Raw genomic sequence first — 23203 nt, 5'->3', positions numbered from 1 at the left:
CACTAGCACAGGCATTAAATTCTGCACCTTCCAGAATCAAATTGTTCCTCGATTCTTGTCGTCACCACAATCCCCACCACAGCCTCAATTCCCTGAAATGTACCTGCTTTCAAAGGTGGGAATAGAAAGGAAGAGTGCATGGGTGGGGAGTAAGACAGAGGTAGCGACGCTGGGGAAATGAAAGCTTTCATCTCCAGTAGTCTGGAATCCAGTGAGTTATTACCTAAAGAATTAAAGAATATGACAAAGACATTATGATTAAGCCATAAAATGCAGCTATGTATTTCAGACTAGATGACAACAGAGATGAATACAAAACTGTGTAGTGTGGTATCCTTGATCCATTTGATCCCTCTGGCTTCAAAAAACACAACACAAACTGGTATCCAAAGCAGCAAATCCATGCTCCCCCTTCCACAGGGACTTGGTTACAAATCCCAGCCAGCATCGAGGGGCCTCTCTACCCATGAGAACTGACAGAAGTCACATTAATGGTGACTGACACATTAATCATGTCAAATGAAGTACTGGATATGTGAAGTTCTCTTTGCTTGCAAGAAACCTATGGCAGAATCCCTCCCCTTCCATTCTTGTAAGTTCCTTCTCCCTTGTCCCTGAAAGGTAAAACATGGCAATGCCACAAAACCATTTAACAGAGTTAGTTAGTTGCCTTTGATGTTGTCTCTGAGGAAGCATGATTACAAGTGATTATTTGGTCTTTTGAGGCTCATCAGTCATGCCTTTATCGTTTCTTTTTGGTTTCCTTCTTGGGTTTCTTGCTTATCTGTGGAGCAGTTGCCTTTGGCTTCTTCACTGTCTCTGAATTCTTAGGCTCAAAACTGTCCGAGTCCTACAAGAATCAATTAAGAAAGAGTCAGTAACTTTTTTTTACCTTTGTTGACAGCTTGCTTTGGGGATGTGAGTATCAGCCAGAGGAAACAAGTGCTGAGTATCTCTGTTGGAACACTTTGATATCAAACTGAGGCCACGTTTAATGAGCCTCAAGCAGCACCATCTCTGCTCCTTCTGCATGTGCTTTTTGATGAGTGTGAGTTTATGCACAGAAAAAGCTTGTTACCAGAGATGCCATTAAAAGCTTAAGTGTCTAAAAAAGGCTTTGGAGAAGAAAAACAAACCTAACTTTGAAGACAAGAAAAAATCAACACTAAGTGAAAACTATTTGAATTAGGAAAAGATAATGTATAATCATCAGGGTGCATGGAAACATTCAGCAGGTATTTCTGCCAAATATTAATCATTATCATGTGCAAGACAAAAAAATATTCCCTGAAACAGCAGTACAAACAGAAAGTTCAGAGCCTTTAAACCAAGCCTAAAATCCAGGGAGGGAATTGCAGGCAAATCTTTCTTCACCTGGACTAACAAAATGCTTAGATATGTTGCTTGTTTCCTTCAGGGAAGATGAGAGATAATATTGCAGCCATGGGAAATAAAGTCTAGTTATCTTGTGAAAACACGAGGGAACAGCGCCAGTCTCCTCTGAGAAAGCACACACATGCAGATTGCCTCCTTTCATTAAATGCATTTGAGTATAAATATTGCTTTAGCATCTTGGTTTCTCTCAGCCTGAGTGTGCCAACTGGAAAAGGACACACAAAAAATGGCTGAGCAAGACGTGCTGGTTTCAAGCTTCCAAGCCAGTGCTGCAGATAATGGAGGGGGAGGCAGCATCTGACAGTATCCTTTTAATCAAAGAGCTTGGTTCAAACGTCTCTCAGGTTCCTGGGATATTACAGTTCACATCTGTGTGGCTTTCCAAGGAAGGAGGCTTGGCTGGCTTTCCAAAGGCTGTGATGGGTGCACAGGGAGCCGGCAGGCTCGGAGAGATGGAGCAACACGCGGGTATTACTCAGGGATGCAGCCTGCTGCTGCCATAAACTGAACACTGCTGCCTTCTAATGTCCAAACCAGGGTAGACTTCAAAGTCTGAGGCCTCCAAGACAAAGAAGCTCTTCAGTATCCTACCCACACTCAAGCATCATTCCCAGGACCTGGAAGGGTAGCCACTGGTGTTTATGGCCTTGTGAACCAGTCATATGGACAGCAGATCAGGAGGAGAGTACACACATGGAGAAAATAAAAAGCAGAATATGCAAACATCAAGGCATGCTTGCAAAAGTAAGCAGTAAAAGCTTACTTGAGCTTTACTGTTTTAACTGGGAGTTTCCCACTCCAAATCAAAGCTCTCGCTCTTTTCAGCTTTCAAAAATGGGGTTAATTGGTATTTCTCAAACATTTATTGGGGAAACCAGAGACTCTGACAGACAGACACTGGTGGCTGCAGGGTAACAGTGCAAAGGTTGGACTCAATAATTTTGGAGGTCTTTTCCAACCTTAATGATTCTAAGACTTGCAATGCCACTGCATTGTGTGTAGCAAGCACCACTTCATCTCCCTGCCAGGAGCTGCAGCTCCTGCAGCAGGAGCAGCAGGAGGGAGCATGACCCATGCCAGGACACTGTCACATCACACCTGCAGCCAAAGGTGAAGAAGTTGGGTCATGAACCACATCCTTCACACTGTACCTCACCCTGGGGCATTCCCTTGCCCAGGCAGGTTGTAAATTTCCATGCTTCCTCTGCACAGGAGGGAGCAAACGTGGCAATAAAGATAAGCTGAAAACACAACTCCCCATGCTGAGTTGTTACTGAAAATGCATCATACGCCTTTAGACAAAATCTGTACCAAAGCAACAAACTTGCAGCCTGCCCAGCACTGAAACACCTGTGCCCAGCACTCAGCATTGCCAAGCACACAGAGGTCTTTCATCAGAAAAGCAGGATGCAGGACATCCCTCAGTCCAGAGGAACCAGAGTCCTGCAGCTCACCTCAACCTTTCACTTCCAGTTCCTGCTGTGCCAGCTGCATCAAAGGACCCTCCAGCACTGCACAGGGTGTCAGGACTGAAAACTGCCCCCCTCACATCAGGATATACTACAAACTTCATCTGCATCTTGTTTCCAAAAATCACACACAAACTAGCACCCAGAGCCACTTCCTGAAAAGCAGACCTGCCTGGCAATTAATGAAGCAAATCAGTAGCAGGATGACAATATGGGGTTGGGACAAAGCCTTCTCATGCAGCCAGGAACAGCACGTACATTTAACACCTTGCCAGTGCTTCAGGTTGTTTTTTCCAGTGGTATTCAGAGAGACCCTTGCTTAGGTGTTTGTTCCTGGCTTTCCTACCCGGCGGTAAATCAAAAGACAAAAGCTGGAGGTGGGAAAGCTTGAGGGAAGGAAAGAGAGTGAACAATGAAACTGTCACCAATCCCAGGGGCAGACTGCTGTGCCTCCATTAGCTACTCGACATTCCCCCCATCCTGTTTTCTCTGACTCTGCCCATCTATATCAATATTAAAGAGCACTGCTTACTGTCTTGTGGGCCTTGGACACCGGCAGGATTATGGCCAGCACACAGATCAGCTGGAAAATGGCTCCAAAGAAGAGTCCGTAGCGAAGCACATTCTCCATGAATGTGGGCTCAGGGATTTCAGGAGGGGAGAAATCCAACTCTGCAGCCATTGTGAGTGCACCCTTCTTCTCTACTGCTCTCAAGAAGACTGGATACTGCAAAGGGGAAAAAAACAGCAATTATTTGCATCAGGCTTTCTGCTACTCACTTTCCATTACCCCAAAATGACAGACTCCCCCATGCAGGTGTTTTGAAGATACTCTTGATCTACAGAAGCAATAGCAAAGAGGAAAAGAAATGAAAATGAAAGCTGCATTTAATTTGGATGTTTGTCTTTTATCACTTGACTACTAAAATAGTCCTCAAATGCTGGTATTAGTCCGTTTGCAGGTGAGGGGCTGACAAACGAAATATTAACAATATTTATTAAGCAATAAGCTTAATAAGCAAAAACATACTTCTCCCTGAAGTCAATCATGCATGCAAGGTGATTATTAATAGTTTTCACTTACACTGTCTATGTGATCACAGCCTTATTTTAGATGCTGTACAAACCCAACTACTTAAATAAACCACAGAAGTAGAGCTGATGAAGACAGAGGAATGAGTTATGTGTACAAATTTAAGTGTGGCTTTAGTGGCTGGTTACACAAAGCCCCATGTACCTCGCAACAGTCACACAGGTAGTTTGTGGCAGAGTTAAATATTGATCTCCTGGGTCCCAAGTTTCTCAGGCTCAAGACCATCCTTTTCTTTCTCCCTTTATCTTTTGCTAATGGAGTTGTCAATTCATTCTATGAATGACTAATGGCTTTCTACAAAAGGGAGAGCTCTCCTGCCAGAACTGCTGGAGTATGCCACAGGAAGTCCCCAAAGGGAAATCCAATTAGTCTGGGATGCCATCACACTCAGCTGTGATTACTGCCCTCCTCTGTTCTCCTGACCTGTATGATCCCAGTGTGCACTCGCTGAGTCAGCACTGCTTACTGATACACTACAATTCTCTGTATCACTAAAGCTTGGCTGAGAGATATGCTGCACACATGCTTCAGTTGAATCTGCCTCCTAGAAATTATGTCCAAAGCAGGCCCTGCATTTCTCAGGCTGGGAGGAGGTTGCTACGATCTGCAGATGTGACACGGTTGAGAAAGAGACTCAATTTAAGAGTATAATCAGAGTAAAGTTACAGTTGATAAATTTGAGACTCAATCAACAACTCAGTGCCATTGCATAAGAGGCAAATATCACTTGACACACTAAAAGGAGTGGTACAGAAATTACAAGAAATAATTATTTTTTTTTAATTCATTTGAAGTACGGAATCAAGACAGGAAAACATTCCCAACTGCACAGACTGGCAGCCACTGGAATAGAAAGACTGTGGAATCCCTGCTCCTGGCGATTCAGAAGAGCAGCTCAGATAAGCACTGGCCTGGGATGGGGTGTGGGTACATATTATCCTGCATTTCAACCAGGAAATAAGAATAGGTGAACTCTCACCATCCCTTCCAGGTCTGTACTTTGGTGAACAAAAATGTTTCAAGTTCTGACTAAAACTCAGTCAGCAAGGGCCGTGTGGGACCTGTACATGAAGGCAGAACACACGCTGCCCTCGCAGGCTCAGCCAGTCCCAACCAGACCCAAAGGCTGCACAGCAGCGTGAACAAACACTTCAGGACATGTGGCTCACCCCTAACTGCTTTTACCTTTAAGACACTCCCTCTCCCCAATCTGCAAGGCAGCAGGTCCTAAGGAAGAAACAGAATCACTGGAAGCTTCACCCCTGAGCTGCCTTTATCTCATCCTCACTTATCGGGATATCTTTTGTAAACATAATTCCTGCCCATCCCCGTCCTCAAACACAGCAGGAAGGGATGTTGCTTCATTCCTCACCTGGAGTTTTCTCAGGACAAACGCCTACTGATAATCCTGACTCACACACCTGGAACACCACACACAGAGATAAACCAGAAAAGGAAATCAATACAGTGAAAACAAAAATTCTCCATCCTCATCTTCCTCCTTTCCCCTTTCCTACCTCACCTCCCTTGAGGGAAATTAGTAATTCTCTGACAAATCCCAGGTGACATGACCAGCATCAAGGGCTCTCACGCAGGCTGGTAGCAGCTGCCACCCCCATTATAAGCAGTACCCCATGAAAATACTCTCAAAGACCTGGCCTCATGTTCCATCTGGTCACAGCAGAGCTGTGCAGGCACCCCACACTCGGACCATTCCTTCTCCTGCCATCAGTGGAGCTGAACTAACATTACCAAAACTCCTTCCTGTTTTAAAGAACTCCTGTGGTTCACGCAGTGCCCAGAGCTGCACACGCAGGGAGTCTGAACTCCCCCAAATGGGCAGGCCAGAGCTGATCTCTGGGTGCTGGGGCTCAGCACCAGGCACGTGCCTTCTGCACCCAACACAGAACCTCCAAAGGGAGTTCCCTTACCCAGAGCATCACTTCCTGACACTCTGCCTTGCACCTAAGCCAACAGGTCCCTAGATGACTGAGTCTTCCTCCCTGTTCCCGAGAAGCTCAGTTTTACCACCTCTTCCCTGGCTAACATCTCTTCTTCTCCACAGGTTATTAACTGCCTTTTTCCTCAGACCACTTCACCACAGCTGCACTTACTAATTCTTCTTAAATTGCATTTAAAGATCAATACTTCCATTTTAAACCCTGAGAGGAGGCTTTCCCCAATCCCTCCAACTTATTTATTTGGTCTAACACCCACTGAGTAAGCTGGAGAAGTGGGAAAATATCTCCTCTCCCCACAAGCCTGCCCATCTCACTGGAACATAACATCAGAAATTGGTCACAAACAGTTGCAACTGCACTACAGGAATTTATATTGACTATATGTTTAAAAATAGCCAGTCTTGCTCCTACTCCATTAGGGTTTTACAGCAAGCCAGCTGCCCCCACGCAGCAGGACTTGGTCCTGTAGCAAAGCCAGAGCTGGGCCACAGACCCAGGCAGGGGCTCCTCGGGGCTGCAGCTCCTGCTTTTGCCAGTGGCAGCACTGAAGGGGATGTGGCTGTTCCCCATGGAGCAGGATCAGGCCCTGTGATGAACATCCGTGTGTTTCCAGGATCAGGGCCGTGCAGCAGCCACCTCAGTACAGCCAGACACAAACCTTTCTTCTTGCTGTGTCTCCCAGCTGGCACCTTCAAGACCTGCTACTACACAAATAATTAGCGATGGCCAAAGCCATAGGAACAGCTCAAGTAATACGTATTAGCTTTCTCTTGGGGTGGAAATAAAGAGTAACGTCCCTGCAGAACACGAAAGCTTCTGCCAGAGGGTGAGGCAAAAAAGCTCAGGTTGGATATTCTTAAATGGCTTAGCAGGTGTTGGGATGGAGCCCGAGCAATTCCTACGGGGATCTGCGTGTGCTCCACACCGCTGACAGCGCGGCCTAGGAGGATATCCCAGGACAAGCAGGCGATCCCAGGATAACCAGGATGTCCAACCTGTGGGATAACGGGCCGGGGCTGTCCGGCCGTGCCCGGGGGCTGCGGGAGAAGCAGCTGTGCAGCCCCAGAGCGGGGACACGCCGCGCTGCTGCTCCTGCTCCTCCTCCTCCCCCCTGCCCAGGGACCAGCTCCCCTCGGGGCCGCCCGGCCGGACCCCCGAGGCCCCGGGGTGTCCCCCCGCTTGCCGGGGCCGGGGCGATGCCGGAGCTCCGCCGCCCCCTCCCCGCAGCGCCGGGACCCGCGGCCGCCCCTCCCGGCCCCGCTCACCGCCCGCTCCGCTCGCCCGGCCCGCGCCGCCCCGGAACTGCTCCCGCCCGCTGGAAGTGCTTCCCGCCCCGTCCCTGGCAACCGTCCCTAGCAACCGTCCCTAGCAACCATCCCTGGCGACCGCCCCAGCAGCCGGCCCCGGGGCGGCCCGAGCGGGACCGGGCCCGCGGGGTCCGAAGAGCCCCGAGCCCGTCCCGGCTGCGGGAGCCGCGGGCCCCGGCCCGTCACAGGGCCAGCCCGGCTGGAAAAGCCCTCTGGGATCGCTGAGCCCGCCCATGACCCAACACCACCTTGTCAACCAGACCATGGCACTGATGCCACATCCAGTCTTTCCTAAAACACCTCCAGGGACGGTGACTCCACCGCCTCCCTGGGCAGCCCATTCCAATGTGTGATCACCCTTTCGTGAAGAAATTCTTCCTAAGGTCCAACCCAAATCTCCCCTGGTGCCTTTACACCTCAGGGTTAATGTACTCACCCCCTAAATCCGTGTGAGTGTTTTAATCCCGCCATCAATAATGTGGCCTTTCAGGCCTGGCAGGTTTCTCTTTATCCACAAGGTTTTCATCGGCTCCCTTGACGTGCTCTGGCAGCAACAATTAAGATGTGCTTCTGGCTTTGCTCTTGCCAGGGATTTTATTTATTTTTAATGCCCTGTCCAGTATCCAGCTCCGAACTGGAGATGCCTTGATAAGATGACCTACAAAAGGAAAAATGGCCTGGGCTCTGTTTTCTTGTTTGTGGTATTTAAAGAATCTGATTTGTTTTGCCCTTTTTCTAACCCTAAACTATCAGATGTGCCGGGTTGGTTTTGCTGCAGAGCTTGATTACCAGAGAGCCTAAATACTTAGTGAAAACCTAATCAGTTATTTATCTACTGGGGGAATAAGGTATGGCATTTGTAATAAAAGGATTTTCTAAGCTGTTACCAAGCATTTGAATTAAATGGGTATTAATGAAAACTATTTCAAAGGTTTTCAGCAATTGGATCAGGAATCTTTCATGTTTTTTAGTGCAGAAGACTTTACAGACCACTGGAAGATGCATGTGGCTGTGAGTGGCAGAGGCTAGAGATACTGGGACACAGAAACTCTTCTGGAATAAAAATACTAAAAAATAAAATAAATAAAAAAAAATTACTCTTGAATAGCTCTTTCCCTGCCTCTAGTGAGTGGCTGTAGAGGCTAAGGGATAACCCCAGAGCTCAGGAAAGCAGATGAAATTCTGCCCTTTCAGCTTCCAAACACTATTTAGGATTAAAAAAATGCTGCAGAGGGAGAAGTAATTCTTGAAATTGTCAGGAGGGATCCTATCAGCATGGATTAAAGACAGATTAAATTCTTCCCAATACTACCAGTACACTGAATGGGGTGGTGCTGCTGCCAGCACACACCTTCTCACGGGCTCTGATCTTTGCAGTTCAAAGTTTGCAAGCAAAGGGGAAAATACACTGATGGATGGAAACCAGCGCTGTACTTTTGATTCCTTTTCTCCTCTCCCCAGCAGAAATGGCACTACTTACTCCAGGTAGAAATAGGCAGGTGAAATGTGCAGCTTTTATGTAGCTCCTGCCCATTCTGTGCCCCTCTGTCCTGGCCCCGAGGCCATCAAAGCCTCCATGGCCAGGTCAGGAGTGCCCCAGCCCGGGAGCCACAAGCAGGTGGTGCCATCAGCCCACTGCGGCTCCGTGCCTTCCAACAGCACCACACTGACCCACTCCTTGCACCTGACTGTGAAACTACACAAAAGGAAACTATTTAAAAAAAAAGGGAAGATTTTTCCAAAGTCTATGAGATGTGAGTGGGTTTCAAAGATAAAGTTGATTCAACTGGACATGGCAACTTTGTCAGCGCTCAGTTCTAAGTAGAGACAGAGCTCAGGCAAGAAGTCTTTCTCCAAATCCAAATAATCCTTGGCTTTTTTAGTCCTTTCTATGTTTTTTCTTTGGTTTGCATTGCAGTATTTCCTGCATGTCTTTGCAGTGAGGCTTCTTTATTACCACTCACTGTACGTGTGCCAGATCCTTGTGCACCAAGGTCTTGTCATCCTCAGGATGCACACTGGTATTCAGCCAGGAAAAAAATTACTTACAGTGGCTTTCATTTTTTAGCCCTTATTGGAAACACAGTCTTCCTCATTCCCTCTCCATAAACCACATTTTACTTTCTTGGTGCCAGTAACATCTCACTTAAATTCTGGTTTTTATCAGAAGCTTTTCGAGGGGTTGAAGCTGCCTCTCCCTGTTCATTGATTCTGGCTGTAACGTGCTGTGCAGCCTTCTAGTGAAGGCTCCTTTCCAAACTGAAATGGGAGTGGTGAAACCAAAGACAAGCTCCTTAATTACTGAGATTCAATGCTGGCATCTCAGCCCTGTCTGTCTGCTGGGGCTGGAAGAAGAAGGAGATGGTATCTAGAGAGCCAGAAATTCAGGAACTAGTAATTCTCAAGCCTAGAGCTGAGTGTAACATGCTGATGCCTGGCTGAAACTCTTGGCAGTTCACTTGGGCGATGCTGAAATGCTCCAGCAGCTCTGCTGGGGAATAAACAGCCAGACAGGTACAGGCTCTATAAATGGATCCCACCTGCAGAGCCCATCGGGCCTCCTGACACATGCACATCTCACAGGCTGCTGCCATTTGCTCTATTGTACAGTCTCAGGGATAGTTAATGTTTGAAGATTAAATAGGCTTTTCAAGCAGGCTTTTTAACACCATGAGACAGTCCTTTCCAACAGTACCTCTTGCACATTTTGAATTTCTGATTTATTTTGTCTGTTTTTAATCTGATCCCTTGCTTCAGTCTCATTCGCATAGTGCAAACTATGCTCTCATCCAGAGGGACTCCTTCCTTGGGATTATTTTGGTAAATGTTTGTACTTGGCTTCCTACCAATTTGAATTCCTAAAGGGAAAATTCTCCCCAGGAAATCTATTGATGTTCAAAGGATGGAGTCTGAAGGATCTGAAGATCCACATCTTAGCACTTTATCCTTCCAAGGATAAGAAACTAAGATTTTCTAATGGCAAGACTCACCACACCTGCTGGGTATAAGTTTTGAGTTTTCCTTAGAAGGAACTGGCCACACAGGATGAATCTTGTCTTTCTTATCTCATTTTTGTTTGCTTGCCTTCACACAATGACTGTGTTTTTGCAAAGAACTTGGGAATGAAAGTAATGAAAGTTACTGAGCACAGCAGTAATGGACAATGTAATTAAATGACTGATGATCAACTTACTTGTTATGTGCCTTAGTTTTGCCACTTGGAATATTTGATACTAAAATGGGTCTCATCGTACCTCTGTGATGGCAAACCCAGGCAAAACCCATAACTTTTAGTCTTAGGCAGTTCTGTTTAACTTACCATTATGGCATTTGCAATAAGTTAGGCATCACCACATCTCTCAAGTGAAAGAAAACGAAAGGAAACAGCTGTGTGTGGCTCTCTCAGGAGTGCTGAAGGCTGGAGAAACTAGGGACAAACAGCTACCATCTGTGCCATTTTGGTAGAGTGCAGAACAGCTTTTGAGTGCTGAGAATATGGGATTTTTTTTGCCATTTGATGAGTTACTTCTGACTGTCATTAGTTTCAAGCCCACAAGGTGAGCGGGACCTTTTCACACGCTGCTCAGCTTATCTGAAGCTGTCTGTTGTGCACCTGGAATAGACAGGGGTGATTTTTTAAAGCATGGCGTGGAAACAGGGGGAGGTAAAGCTAAGAGGAAATCAATACCTGGGAAATTGCTTCAGGATCCTAACTCTGTCCTTTGTCAGTGAAGGATTGGCACTGAAATAAAAGCAACTGGCATGTGCTTCACCCAAGGACCCTAGGGAGGGTAGGTCTGCTTGGATGTGACTCTGAAATCCAGCTGTTCCAGCTACAGTAGATACCTGTGGCAGCTCGTACCTGGCTGTAGATTCCACCAAGTTTGCACTGGTGTAGGCTCAGGTTTAGAGGGCAAAAAGAGAGTTACCCACTGCACACTGCTAATGTGATCTGTGGGAGATAATGAGTGTTAAATACCTCTGGTTTGGGAGCCAGTGGATGCTGACAGCACTAGCTGTGGTAGGGAGGGAGGTTGGGGAAACTGGGAAAGTTCTAGGGACAAACCAAGAGATACTCTAAAGAGAAAAAGCTGTTCATGTTCCAAAACAAGTTTCTCATTTGTTGTGCCAAATTATTATTGATACTACCCCTCAAATGAAGTTCCCATGAGGAATGCTGTCAAACAGCCAGAATGTTCAGCCTTTGAACATACTGACAGTCCCAGAGGAGCTCTGGGGCTGTGGGGAGCACAGAACTGCAGGCAGATCTCCCCTCCTGCACGTGCAGGGGACACCAGCTCTAAATGTGTGACACCATCTCTACCTGTGTGCCACCAGCTCTGCCCTACTGAAAAAATGATCACGAGGACAGAGAGCTGCTACCTCAAATACACACTGCAATATGGAGGGATGCAAAGCTGGCTCCAAACAAGTCTGCATCCTATCACAGTCCATAGCATCTTCATCCAGGGATGTTTGGAGCCAGGGCACCCGTGGTGGGGCTCATGCTGGGGCTGAGCTGCTGGCAGCAGTGGAGATCACAGATGTTTCTGCTGCAGAAGCAGCTTCAGCAGCCAGAGGGAGAGCTCGTGGAGTCTGGTGGAGGAGCTCCACAAATGACCCTTCTGGGTCCTGGGAAGACAAGAAGGTTTTGACTGATGCTGAAACAGGAAATCCCAGGGACAGAAAAGCTCCTCTATTTGTGCTATTTCAGAACTCCTAAGCTGGGTACACCCAACAGAGCCTGGAGGGCTTTTAGAAATTTCTGCTGCCTCCTGCAATTAATCTGAAGTCATAAAGAGAGCTTGGTGTTGTGAGTCTTGCTGTATCCAGCTGTGCATGACATGAACCCAACCCAGGCAGCACAAGGAAACCCCTGGGATGATGGAGCTTTATTCAGCCTTCTCTGAAAGCAGCTTGCTTGAGATATGAACATGGATCACAGCCCTCCTAATCCAAGCTGGGCAGGAGGCAGCTATAAACAAGTCAGTTATAGACTGATTCTCCTTGATCCAAGAGATACTGCCTGGTATTGTACAGCAGCTCTGTGTAAGGCATGGGACCAGGTGGATGGAGAATGAGCTCAAAACTGCACTATAGGATAATACCTTGAAATAGCTCTTGACTGGTTTAACAGCATGGTCTGATTCGTCTGTTCAGCCAGTGCAGCACCAAGACAGTGGAAGAAAAATAAGTCATGCTGAAAAATTAGTGCAACCAGCCTCACACATGAGAGAACACGAACAGATTGTTTCAAAAAAGCAAACAAAATCCCTTTCCAGTTTGCAGAGAGCACACAGCTGTGTGCACCAGGACAGATTTTGGAAAACCTGCTCTGTGCAACCCAGAAATCCCCTTCTCCAGTGCCCACCAGTGGATGACACAGATGATATACCTGCCTGATTTGCGTGGCAGATCCTCTCCCCATGAACAGGCTGGCACCATTTCCTTTCACAGCTGGAGGAAGGCAGTGGTTCTTGCTTCTCTTCACATTGTTGTTCTGTTTCTGGATTCCACTAGACAGGCCCAGGACAGATGCTCAGTTCTGGGCTAGATCAAGCTCCTGCTTTGGTCTGCTCAATCTTTTTTTGTGATTTTCCTGGCCTGATCCTGATTAGATACCAAAGGGAATGTGAGCCTTTGAATATTCAAAAGCAGGGGGGAGCCCAAAGGCATCAGTGCACATCTGTCCAGGTACAGAGTGACTGTTGTTTAACACCAGAGCAACTTGGTGTTCTGAGCTCGCTCCAGCCTTTCCAGCTGTGGGATTACTCTTACTGGGAGGCCACATTTTGGCAGAGGGATATTGCTTCACTAAGAAATGAGCCATAATCACAGTGATTTCTCACCTCAGCAAGAAGCAGAGGGGCAGTGGTAGAGAGTTAGACCAGCAGTGGATGCTTCTGACCCCCTGCACACACAGGCACTCATGTGCACACCAGATGCTCGTCCTTCCTACAATCCCTCTCTGCTCCCAACAGCTGTGATGTGCTCTGGTGCAAGGTGAAGGTATTGGGCAGTGGGCAGGTATGAGTCATCTCACCTGCTGAAACTCCTTCCCACCATCGAGTCACGAAGCCCTGAGATGGGAAGGGTCTGGGTCCCCATCAATTCTGGGCATTGTAAAGTCAGTATGAAAAATCTGGCAGGTGGAGCTCATGCTGACACCTCGTTTTTAGCTCCTCTGAACTGTCCTGGTCTTCTTGGCACCGAGGCTCTGTGTTCTTTTTAATGGGGCTTTCATAAACCTTGTTCCAGGAATGAAAACAGCTGCCAGTGCACGCAGCACCCCAGGGAAGACCCTTGCCTTTTTCCAGAGCACATGAACGGAGCGGGGCTCTCCGGCTGCTTTGTGTGCTTGATGTGAAGCTGTGATGTTTGCGAGGGACTGGAGCATGAACTGCCCCGCTAATGCAGGTGTGAGTAACAAAGGAGAAGGAGGGAAAGGCTGATAATCAAAGAAAAATAGAATAGCAAAAAGACAAACCCTCCTGTTCATGCAGTGTGAGAAAGCATTAATGGTTAACTCACCCACTGTAGAGTAGAAGGAAAAAACCTGCAATTGCAAAAGGAAAGAGAAGTTTACCTTTCAAAGTGAATTTGTCATTCACTCTGCCAGATTATTGCTGTTTTTATTTGCTCTTCACTCTTTGAGGGATAAAGAGAAAGTGTGCAAATGACCCTCGATTATAGGCATGACCCTCTCCCTGCCACCTCCCTGCACACACACACACACACACACACAGAAAGAGGATGCTAAACACAGCCTTTGAAATTCAGGAGGATAATTGATGCTCTGACGCGTGGAAGCCCACAGGACTCCTGAGGGAGCACAGGTATAAAAAGCAGAGATGCACCTCTCTGGCAGCCAGAGGACAGCTGGGGGGAGATCCGAGAGAGTCCTCCCTGCTCAGCACGACTCCACGTCCTGCCCGGCACCGCGCGGGGCACAGACCCTGCAGGCTCACAGGGGCAGCTCCAGAGAAGTTGTGTTTGCAACAGGGGAAGGAACACCTGCGCAGGAGCTGATCTAGGAAGTGCTTGTTTTCTACAGGAACGGTAAGTGGGAGTCTCTCTCTCTGTGTTTAACAAGATAATGCCTATTCGGAAGTTGGAGACAATTAAATTGTTCTGAAATGCAATCAAAGCTGGCACCAGGAATTAGCTTTGCCATGTACAACAGCCTTTGTACCATACCAAGTTTTGTACCAAGATGTTTTTGTACCAAGTCATAGAAAGAAACAATAATTGAACTGCAGGATAAATGCAAATCAATGGAATTATACTACAGATGAGCTTTGTAAAAGCATGTTAGATGTTTACCAGCTGTAGCACAGTTTTTCCCTTTTGCTATACTGATGTGAGTTGCTTTTACCCTGGCAAATGAACAGTGTTTTACTCACCCAGCAATGAAATTGTGTTTGAGCCAAAGCCAAGTGTGAGGAGAAACACAACAGTGTGTTATAGGTAACGTGAAGCCAAACAACGAGGCAGAGGGAGGGACTGAAAAGGATTTCTGCTTTTCTACTGTAGCATTTCAGAGTATAAAAGTCTCAGCTTTATAAAACAGCAGGTATGGCAAAAGCTCCATTTTATCTACAGAGGGGTATTTTTCAGACAGCTCAGGTTAAGGTTTCAGAAGGGGTAAGAGATACCCATCTCTCCAACATCACTGTCACAATGCTGCTGTTCCTGCTGCACAGGATGGAATGAAGCTTTTATGCTTCATCTGCAGGAATGGCGCTAAAAGCTCGTCATCTTAAGAGGAATTTATTTTTTAATAATTTTTTCATGTGCTGCCAGAATGGAAAGTGAGCTGTCCCTCACCTCAAGAGAATTTTGAAGGTGACAGTGTTTTGCAGAGCTGTCAAGCTGCCTCCATGCAGGGTGACACTTCAATTCCCCAGTTTCTCCTCTGAAACAGCAGACACTTCTGGGAAGGGGTGTAGGACTTTCATTTCAGACTTATTCCCAAGGGAAAAAGGGAGACAGACATACTCAAAAGCTGAATGAAAAGCAGGTTGTAGCTAAAGGAGAGAAGGCAAAGCAAGACAGGGGGGAAAGGGCAAAGCCAGAGACAAACAAACAAAATTGCAAAGAAGCTATTAATAGAGAAAGAAAAAAAAAAATACCCCAAAGGTTCAAAAAGTGATTCTGGAGAAAACCCCAACATTCAAAGAAGGGAAACCAGAGTCAGAAAGCGCTAATCAGGGCTGTATGCTAGGGAGAGCATTTGGGTGAGGTTTGCATTTACACTGGCACTGAACTTCTCAGCTCACACAGTAGCTTCCCTGGTACTGATTAGATCTCCTGGTTGGCACTTTCTCTAGATGCTGGTGCCACAGTCTCCTGGTACCCCCTGACAGATGCTTTAGATCATTTCCTCTATCCAGAAAGATCTGACTTGGGATTTGCCATGAAGATACTCAGGAAGAGCACAGAAAAGGCATGCTTTTTCAAGTTCAAATGAAAAAGGGAAAAAAAAAGGAAGCAGTAAATTTGCTCTAAAGGCAAAAGCCCTGTAAATCTCTCAAAGTCCCTTTTTTTCTTCTTTTAAGTATTCCTTGGCTCTCTGAGGGGCCAAAGTGATTCTGTAATAGATCAGGAGTAGGAGATGCCATCCATGAGCACAAGAAGCTCTGCAGGAGTCAGGAGCTACTGTGGTGCTCCCAGGGGAACTGATGGGGAAGCTGCTGGTCCCTTGCTGGGAGCACAAGCAGCTGGAAACAGACTGGGCTGAGAATGAGTTTGTGGTAAGAAATCTCATTTCTTAGTGCAACACCTTTTCCCATGTCTATGCATGGACTTCTGACACTGCCACTAATTCTGTTATTAACTTCCATAGTGTCGAGACTGGAAGTCCTTGATGAGTGTCCTCCTCTCTATGTTGATCTGCTCTGTCTGAGCAGTAAAGCAGAGCTCACTGCTGATGTTCTCCATCAGAAAGACCCCCCCCTCAGGAAAACCCACTCCTTGGAAAGTTCACTTGGGCAGTCAGAAGCCCAACCAAACCCTTTCCATTTGGAAGCTGCTCCTTTTGCAAGGAAGTATTGTTATACCTTTGGAAGGTTTTTTTTCCCCTTTTATGGAGATCAAACATCTTTCTGCTCTTTTCTTGTGTAAAGTAAGACGGGGAACAGGGAAACTTGGTATTTTAAAGGTTTCTATCCACATTCTTAAAGAATCTTTTTTGAGCAAAAGATCAATCGCTTTCTATCAAAACTCAGGAAGAGCAGCATTCACTGAAATACCTTCCTACTGTCCCTGGCTTCCAAGGACAAAAGCACAGCACTCAGCTCCCCGGGTGTGTGACCTCAGGTGACTCTGTCCTGAGTCATTCACAGCTCTTCAGCCAACCCCAGGAAGGAAGCACTGCAGCCAGGGCTGCACACACGGCTCAGCCCATCCCACCTTCCATCACAGCCCGTGCTCAGAGCTGCATAGGCACCTCGAGGGTGGCAGTTCAGCCCCCCCCAGGGGACATATTTCGGTCCAGTCCCCTCTCCACCCAAGCCCAACAATGTGTTTGTTCGGCAAACCAAGCTCAGCACTTACCTTCGATAAATGGCTTTGCCAGTGTTACCCCTCTGCCCAGGAATTTTATCTGGGTTTCCCTGTTTCTCCCAGTCTCTGGCTGGAGGCAGCCCAGTCAGCTGTTAGGCATGGACCTGTGCCATACAGGTGGAGCTGTGTGAGCAGACACACGTCCCTGGGAGAGCGGAGGGGAGGAGAGGTCCCAGGGGCTGGCTGCAGATGGTCCTGTGCAGGCAGTGGTTCCTTTCTGGTCCCTGCTAACTGCTGCCCTCCATCCAGGTGCTTTTACAGCCCCTGCAGTGGCCCCTGGAGCTCACCCCAGCCCAAGAGAGCTCTCCTTCAACTACAGCAGTGGGACAGGTCCATCAGGGGGTCCCACAGTGTTAAACCCTTCTGCTCAGCCCTGCCTCCTGGCCCAAGGGAGACACAGCCACTGCCTCCAGGCACTGCACTCCCTGGGGAAGACTGCCAAGCCAAGAAACCTCTGCACTGGGAAACACCCCAACCACAAACAGAGGCAAATTTCCAGGCCCTTTGTGCCAAAAAGTGAGCAGGGGGGACTGAGAACATAAAGGTGGTACTTGGCCTCCCCTCCTGGCCTGGAGCACCTCACTGCCCTCAGACTGCTCTGTGTTTTAGGTGACTCCAAGGGGTGGAAGATGCTGGATAAGGCCACTCTGCTCCTGTTCCTGCATTTAGTTGCATGCTCCATCTCCTCTCCTCTCTACCCAGCTCTCAGGTAAGTGCTCAGTGCTTTATCCACACTATCACTCCCTGCCTCATCCCTGACCTTGTGCAAAATAAGCACACGCCAAATTAAAGTTGCCAGCACTTCTGAAAGCCAGATGAACTCTAAATGTGTTGCTAGGCCTATTTCTTTGCCCTGTCTTAATTTTTTGGGTACACTGCTAGCCTAGGGGTGGTTTCCAAAGGGACAGGCACCTGATGGAATATTTTAGCCCAAACAGTTGGTTTTAGAATTGGATGCTGGGTTGTATAAAGCACAATCTGGCAATCTCCAGAGCAGGCAGCACCACCAGCTCCACCACTGATTAAAATTTGTGGCTGCAGGGCACCTGCATTGAAGTTAGAACTGTTCTAGTACATGACCTCAACAGCTGCCTATTAATATTTCAAGTATTTCCTTGTCACCTCTTAGAAGTTGTAATATTTCTTTCCACCCCTACAAATCGACGGAAGCACAAAATCGAGCGTTGGCTTCTCCAGTGTGGATTTGACACGTCCCATAGAAGATGCTTTGGCCTTGTGCCAAGGCCCTGGCACAATGATACCACAATCACTGGAATTTTGCTCAAGGATGCTGGGAGCTCAGCAAGGGGGAAGTGTGTTAGAGGCAGAGGCAGAGCTATCAATCTCTTTCCACTGCTGAAAAGAGCTTCAGGGCAGTTTCTAGCTGGAGAGAGTGATGGACAATACTTGCATCAGTGATAAGATGGGATGGCAAAAGGAGAAAGAAAAAAGCGGGAGAACAGGGAATGATGGTCAAGAAGACTGAGCCCCAACTGGCAACTGAGCACACCTTACAGTATGCCTGGGGTTTGTCTTGCAGGTACAGTCCAGGGCCAGTTGCTGGCAAGGCCACGAGCTTCCAGCTCCAGCACAGCAGCCCACTGCAGAGCCAGAACCCCTCGGCAGAGGAACAGGAGGAGGAGGGTTTGTTAGCAGACCCCACTGGGAAAAGGTTTGTACCTCACCTGTCAGCCCTGCTGTTGTGGAGTGTGCTGGTTACAACCTCCCCCCAGCCCAGGAGCAGACCAGCAGGTCAGTCAGTCCCAGCAGCACCACACAGTGCACAGGGGACTCGTCCTTACAACAGTGAGCCCAGTCAAGTGGCTCGTGCTTCCCTTATCTGTGGATTTTCTGGAGTCTGGGTCTAACCACAGGCTAGAGACCTGCTGGAGGATCCTGTCATCCTGTCCCAGACACCATCCTCCCAGGAGATGACTGTGCTGCTGCAGAGCATGGGAATGTCCCAGCCCAGCTCTGCCCTCTCCCAGCCTGTGGTTCTCCTCCTCCTTTCCACTGGTTCTCTGACCTCACTTTTGGTTTGCAGGCACTCTTTCTTACTTGTTTTAGTGGGGACTCTGATTAACAGACATTTTATTTTGCCTGCTGCCTCCATGTCAGGACTAAGCTCCCTCAAATCCCATTACCCCACAACACTAGCACAGTCCAACACCAAAAGGTGTTTGCTGTGGTTACCTGCCCCTGCTATCAGCACTGTTACCCCCAGTGTGTTATTTCTCACCTGGAGGGTTCACTGCTAGCTCAGAGAGCACACTGTCCTGCCTTTCCCCCCAGGATGCAGCGCCATGCCGATGCCATATTCACCGACAACTACCGGAAATTCCTGGGGCAGATTTCCGCCCGCAAATTCCTACAGACCATCATTGGCAAACGGCTCAGGTAAGCCCAGCATCCTGCTGGCCTAGGGCCAGTGCTTTGTTTATTACACGGGGAAGTTTCTTTCATGCATGTAGCAGGAATAGCTGCCTTCCACTGCAAGAGAAACAATCTCTCCTGCTCTTCCACATCCTGAAGGGCATCCTGCATCCTTACATCTTGGATCCCTCCTAATCACAGCTGTCATTAAGCAGCCTAATTAATCCTTTCCTCCAAGGCTGTAAGCATCAGATAAGCTGAGAGTTCTACTGTAATATCAACAAGCAATAATATTTGCAAATAATAGTTGTTATGATCATTCACTGGTAGGAGACAGTTATCCCTGGCCTGGTTTAAACACAGAAGGCAGCCTCTCCACTACCTCTGGCTGGACAGATCACTGACTGCCACTAAGACCAACTGGTCAGATATGAGCCAGCTCCAATCCATCTTCTAACAGAGGAGCAAATACAGTGACCAGTCCTTACTGAAATGAAGCAGAATGGCCCTAGGGTCAGACCAGCAGGTTCCCTTGCTGTGCTGCTCAGCCTGAGCCAAACTTGGAGTAAGGGACAAAAAAGCATCTCTGAAACAAAGATGTTTCTCATCTTCACCTAACAGAAGCAGCGGGAGCAGCCCGGGAGAAGGGGTGCAGGAGTTCCTGACAAGGCGCCAGTCTGACAGCATCCTGATGGACAGCAGCTACCAGCACCACATGGTCCTGAGGGACTTCCTGGGAGCCATCCTGCAGAACCAGAGGTAGGTGGGAATCAGTTCATTATCAGCTCACTGCAGGAATACAACAAGGTCCTTATTGCTGCCTGGATTCCAGACGTGGAGCTACTGGATTAAGTATCATTTCAGGTACAGTCAGGGAAAGAATAAACCTCTTACCTGAGCCCAAGCAGGTGCAGATAAGGAGCAGCCTGTGCTGAGCCAGCCCACACCACACACAGTGGTCTTCTCAACCTCATCATGGAGTAAAGCAGCAGTGGAAAAATAATTTCTCTCTTGATCCCAATTACACCATCCCTGTCCTCTTCCTTGACAGGCCTCAGGACATGGACAGCAGTCGGTTAGAAGGCTTTCCCAGCACCCTGGCTAAGCTCATGTAAATACTTCTGCCTTTTCCATCTCCCCACGCTCTGGTGAGTAGCATTCCCTGCTCCATCCTGTACATACACACTGCTGCACAGCTCAAGGTTTGCAGGCTCTCTTTCAGGGATGCCAGCCCCCACTGCTGTCCATAAAAAAAGGTGCAATTTCAGGGGAAAAAACTCCCAATCAATTTTGTCAGCTACTTTTGCAAGTGCTGTGCAGCTGCATATGGATGCCTGGGAACAGGCTTGCAGCAACCCAAAGCAGCCTTGTAAATTTGAGACAGTGTGCTTGAACGTCTAAGCCAGGCTAAAGGCAGATAAAAATCTCCCTGGAGCAACACCTGCCTCTAGATACTTGGGACATTTCAGGTTTTGGTTACTTTTCCACAAATAAAGTCAGTCAGGAAAAGCCTCCAAAGGATGAAAAAACTTCTGTACGTCCTCACAACGTTTTCTCATAATTCTCTTTTCCTCCTCCTTCTGTCTAGAATAATTCAGAGCTCGTGGACCTGATGTACAGTGAGTCCTTCACAGCAGTGAAGACATTGCCAGATGTGAGCTGCAAACTGATGCATACACTCCTCAGACGTGATCAAAGGAATGCAGTGCTGATGCACTACTTAATTTCCTTCAGTCTTTACAATTTAACTCCCCTCTCTAAATACTGCTCCGTACTGAATCAGAAAAACCCACCTCTGTGGTTTAACCTCAGGCTGCTTTACACACAGACTAAAACAACCCATACACTTGTAATCCTGGGGACATTCTATCTACTAATTAAGGCTTTCAAATCACAAAGTGTAGCAAAATTTCTGCCAAGTCATCATTCTGTTTGAGGGCCTGATTAACAAACATGAGGCCACCAAAAGGCACCGTTAGGCAACTTAGTAAATTGATTACAGGCTCCTCTAAATACAAGCTGATGGCACAACCACACACACAGCTCGGATCAGAGCGAGGTGAGACATGAATCCACACGTCTCCCACCCATCAGAAACACTGCCGTGGGCTGCTGCTGCCTCACTCCCTGACACAGAGCCCTGGCAGCAAAACTGAGCATTAAAAAACCTCAGCTGTGGTTAATGCTCAGCCTTGAGGTGTTCAAACTGAAGCTACAGCTCTGTGAGAGTTCAAGGAGATCCCTGTGCATCAGATTGGGCTGTCACTATGTTTTAACTCAACGTTCTGTTGAGTGCCACCCCATGGCTCTGAGCTCCACTGTGACTAGACACAGCTGTAAATGTTTTCAAAGGAGTAAGTTATTTACCCAGTGATGTCATACAGCTACTTCCTCCCTGTCACCCAATTCTCCTATTGTTTGTGTAATAATTATGTCTTCAGAAATGTAAATAACATCAGGATGGGGTCTGCTTTCCCTCCATTAGCAGGAAATAAAAGTTGTTCTAAATAAACCTGTCCAACAGCAGGTCAAGATGCTCTTTTGTTGAGAAGTTAGTTTCTTGATTTTGGGCCCAGAATGGAAGATGTTTCTCAAAGACAGTGGTCAAGTGCACCAAGGGTGACTCAGAGCTGGGCTAACAAAGGCAGGAGCTCCAATACCACTAACACCACCAGGCTGGAAATACAGTGACATGTAAACGTGCCTTAAGGCCTCTGAAATCATTCCTCCTTGCACTCAAACAATTCTCTGACAGTCTGCAGTAGGTACCATCTCATTTTTCCTCAGGTGAATGTGTTTTAGGACAGTAAGCTCCAGTATGTTTGAAGATTAGTTCATACTTGCACCAAATCCGTACCCATTACATCCTTCCTGCTCAGGTTTCAAATTCTGTTAAGTGGCATAAAAGCCATTTGCAAACACTGGATTGGATACTCCCAATTAAATCAAAAGACCTGTCAAAAACATTTCAGAAAGTGTTTGTGTGATTAAACAGCTGGGTGAGTGCAGCTATTTTGAATAAAAGATACTGCTTTGAAAGTTAAGTTTGCATCAAAATGAGGAAACAAATGCTCAAATTCTGGGATATTAAATATAAAGCCGAATAAAGCAAAACAGAAAATATGTGAGAAATAAAAGGCCAAATTAATAAAAATTACCTTTCCTACTGCATACCCAAGGAAGTAGAAAATCAAAAGTAACACACAGCTTAGAGAAGATACATCACCGAGGCACTCCATGGTTTTCCTTTTGCATCTGTGCTCTCCTTGGATAACGTGTCAGAGCTCTACAGGCACAGGGAAAGTCCTGTCCTAGCATGAAGCATCAGAAGAAAGTTATAAAACAAAGCTGCTAAGTGAGCAGTAACAAAATAGGAGGCTCAAAAAACTCACCACGATGAGAAGGAATTCCAGGATAAACTACTGTGAACAGTAGCTTAGTTATTTCTTGCCTAAAGCTCCTTTAGTCCCAGAGGACTTGAATGCAGCCTGAGATTGGTGTTTGAAGGAGTGCAGAGGTCAGAGAAATTCATTAAACCTCTGTGGGTCCAGTGTAACGTTTGCACTGAACAAACAGGTAGGAACTGCTACAAAGAGCAGGAACAGTGAGCTAAGTGTGAGTAACCACAGTGGGGAAGAGAAAAAGGGGATTTTATAAAGTGGAGTCATGTCACACACGTGAAGTGCTTTGGAGGATTCAGCTCCACACCCTTTATCCACATGCTTTCTTGCTGATATAATTTTTCCTGGAAATTTGAAAAAGTTCCTTTGCCAAAAGGCCTTTAGAGAAGGCCTGACATGGGATGAACAGGAGCAAACACAGGGATGCAGGGAAGGGAGTAACTGTTATGTTTCCCATGTGGAAGTTGCTCATTAGGAGGAGATTTTGGCCTTTGGTTTTTACTATCAGTGGGTTCTTCAATAAAGCGCAAATCCACTGCCTCAACATGCTTGGTGGTCCTGAAGGGAGTAACTAGTTGGGAAATTAAGAGCTCGAGTAATTCAAATGTGGCCACGTGGCAACCAGCACATTCCTGGCTTT

At 47.2% G+C, this 23203-nt stretch overlaps 2 protein-coding genes across 5 annotated transcripts; one reads left to right on the top strand and one right to left on the bottom strand.

The window, feature by feature from the left end:
• Nucleotides 1-258: 258 nt before the first annotated feature.
• On the bottom strand, nt 259-7782 carry MANBAL (mannosidase beta like). Of its 4 annotated transcripts, XM_064673629.1 has the most exons (4): nt 6577-6860; nt 5330-5378; nt 3397-3591; nt 259-850 (listed from the first exon to the last, which is right to left on the bottom strand). In XM_064673629.1, exons 3-4 carry the CDS (start codon nt 3544-3546, stop codon nt 743-745), a joined length of 258 nt encoding a protein of 85 aa, XP_064529699.1. In that variant the 5' UTR covers nt 3547-3591; nt 5330-5378; nt 6577-6860; the 3' UTR covers nt 259-742. The 4 variants fall into 4 exon arrangements, with proteins under 4 accessions (XP_064529699.1, XP_064529702.1, XP_064529700.1 ...); XM_064673632.1 differs by lacking the exons at nt 5330-5378; nt 6577-6860 and adding an exon at nt 7662-7782; XM_064673630.1 differs by lacking the exons at nt 5330-5378; nt 6577-6860 and adding an exon at nt 7184-7290.
• Nucleotides 7783-9119: 1337 nt separating this feature from the next.
• On the top strand, nt 9120-21699 carry GHRH (growth hormone releasing hormone). Its single transcript, XM_064673625.1, has 7 exons — nt 9120-14284; nt 17399-17498; nt 18330-18461; nt 19082-19186; nt 19784-19921; nt 20214-20310; nt 20751-21699. Exons 2-6 carry the CDS (start codon nt 17419-17421, stop codon nt 20275-20277), a joined length of 519 nt encoding a protein of 172 aa, XP_064529695.1. The 5' UTR covers nt 9120-14284; nt 17399-17418; the 3' UTR covers nt 20278-20310; nt 20751-21699.
• Nucleotides 21700-23203: the final 1504 nt, after the last annotated feature.

Source organism: Pseudopipra pipra, chromosome 17, assembly GCF_036250125.1.
Source record: "Pseudopipra pipra isolate bDixPip1 chromosome 17, bDixPip1.hap1, whole genome shotgun sequence".
Taxonomy (NCBI): Eukaryota; Metazoa; Chordata; class Aves; order Passeriformes; family Pipridae; genus Pseudopipra; species Pseudopipra pipra.
This window is presented reverse-complemented; position numbering and strand designations above follow the sequence as displayed.

What these genes read in the sequence shown, in the direction of transcription:
- MANBAL (XM_064673632.1), bottom strand. Translation starts at nt 3,546, where the DNA reads ATGGCTGCAGAGTTGGATTTCTCCCCTCCTGAAATCCCTGAGCCCACA. An exon ending in TGTCCAAGGCCCACAAGACA is followed by an intron (nt 851 to 3,396) that starts GTAAGCAGTGCT and finishes TGATTCTTGTAG; the next exon opens with GACTCGGACAGTTTTGAGCC.
- GHRH (XM_064673625.1), top strand. Translation starts at nt 17,419, where the DNA reads ATGCTGGATAAGGCCACTCTGCTCCTGTTCCTGCATTTAGTTGCATGC. An exon ending in CCTCTCTACCCAGCTCTCAG is followed by an intron (nt 17,499 to 18,329) that starts GTAAGTGCTCAG and finishes TTTGTCTTGCAG; the next exon opens with GTACAGTCCAGGGCCAGTTG. An exon ending in ATCATTGGCAAACGGCTCAG is followed by an intron (nt 19,187 to 19,783) that starts GTAAGCCCAGCA and finishes TTCACCTAACAG; the next exon opens with AAGCAGCGGGAGCAGCCCGG.